Raw genomic sequence first — 1,298 nt, forward strand, 5'->3', positions numbered from 1 at the left:
TCCTGAGCTCCAGAGTCAATTATCTAGAACAAATGTTTAGTCAGGTAACTACCAGCAGGCTCAGTCTGCAACGTCACTGATGATGATGGCAACATGGTGACGGTTGTTCTAGCGTATTCTGTGGTAAGCTAGCTAACAGACCGACAGTATCTAACCACAGAATTCAGTGATAGATTTATCACTTCAGACAGAAATTAACTGTAGCTGTCAGAGATCCATACTGTAGACCTGTGGTTCTCAAAGTGGGGTCAGGGAAACTGAGGGGTCTTAAGGTGGATCCGGGGGCCCCTATCAAAGGGCAATCATTAATTTTCACTTTAATTCAATCCATAATACAGTAACACTTGACACACAACAATTTTAGGCATTGGTTTCAAACACTTTCTCTAATAAAACATTTAAAAGCAGAGTGTTTTTGGCCGCTGATAGAAGATAAAGCTACTGACACTACCTGCCCAGAAACAAACGGCAGACAGAAACAGGTAGAGACTGATATTTTTCTCAGGAGTTGGTGGAGATCAAACCATAGCTAAAAGCAGAGTGAATGTTGGACTCCAGCTGACAAAAACACTCGCCTTAACAACTTTAAGTGAAATGTCCAAAAAATCCCCACCAATCTATCAGTGCAGCTTTAAACAGTGTTGTTGGACCCTCTGGTGTTTTCTCTCTTCTGATAAACTGCGTAGTAGACGACTCAGAGCCAAGACAAGACCGCCTGTCTCTCTCTCTCTCTCTCTCTCTCTCTCTCTCTCTCTCTCTCTCTCTCTCTCTCTCTCTCTCTCTCTCCAGTTTATCCAGGTCACCATGAGCACATGAAGAGGAAACAGAGGGGACACACCAGCCTTTTATACTCATCTCATATTAACAGCATGTACTTTCAATGTGTATTTTTTGTTTAACAGACTTAATGTCACATTACTAGGAACCTTTTGTAAGCAATGCATAATGTAACAAACTAATACAACTATGGTAACCTCAGGCTGCACCGATGGCAAACCCTGTGTGCCTGTATTAGCTCATAATGCTGGTCAGCAAACGAGTGCCATGTAAGAAATGAATAAACATGTCCACCACAAACGTGTAATCTCACAAAATGATTGACTCCATTTGAGAATGGTTGGGTTTGTGTTATTTCTCTCTTTGCTTGTCTTTTTGAACTCTGACAAGACACATTATCTCGATCTGAAAAAGTGCTTTACATGCAGAGACTGTTGAAGGTAATGTCAAATGGTTTCACAAAAAACATAAGATTACATTTAAAACCGTATAAAACAAAAATGTAATAATAGTGTTTTAAA

General features: G+C 40.2%; 1 protein-coding gene across 1 annotated transcript in view; it reads left to right on the forward strand.

Moving 5' to 3' along the window:
• The window catches only part of LOC123968550 (sorcin-like), a 19,798-nt gene extending 18,721 nt beyond the window's left edge, over positions 1-1,077 (forward strand). The window contains exon 8 of the mRNA XM_046045384.1: positions 790-1,077. Within this exon, the coding sequence (XP_045901340.1) occupies positions 790-816 (27 nt within the window). The 3' untranslated portion in view covers positions 817-1,077. The remainder of the gene's footprint in view (positions 1-789) is intronic.
• Positions 1,078-1,298: the final 221 nt, after the last annotated feature.

The sequence above is a fragment of the Micropterus dolomieu genome, linkage group LG03 (genome assembly GCF_021292245.1).
Source record: "Micropterus dolomieu isolate WLL.071019.BEF.003 ecotype Adirondacks linkage group LG03, ASM2129224v1, whole genome shotgun sequence".
Taxonomy (NCBI): domain Eukaryota; kingdom Metazoa; phylum Chordata; class Actinopteri; order Centrarchiformes; family Centrarchidae; genus Micropterus; species Micropterus dolomieu.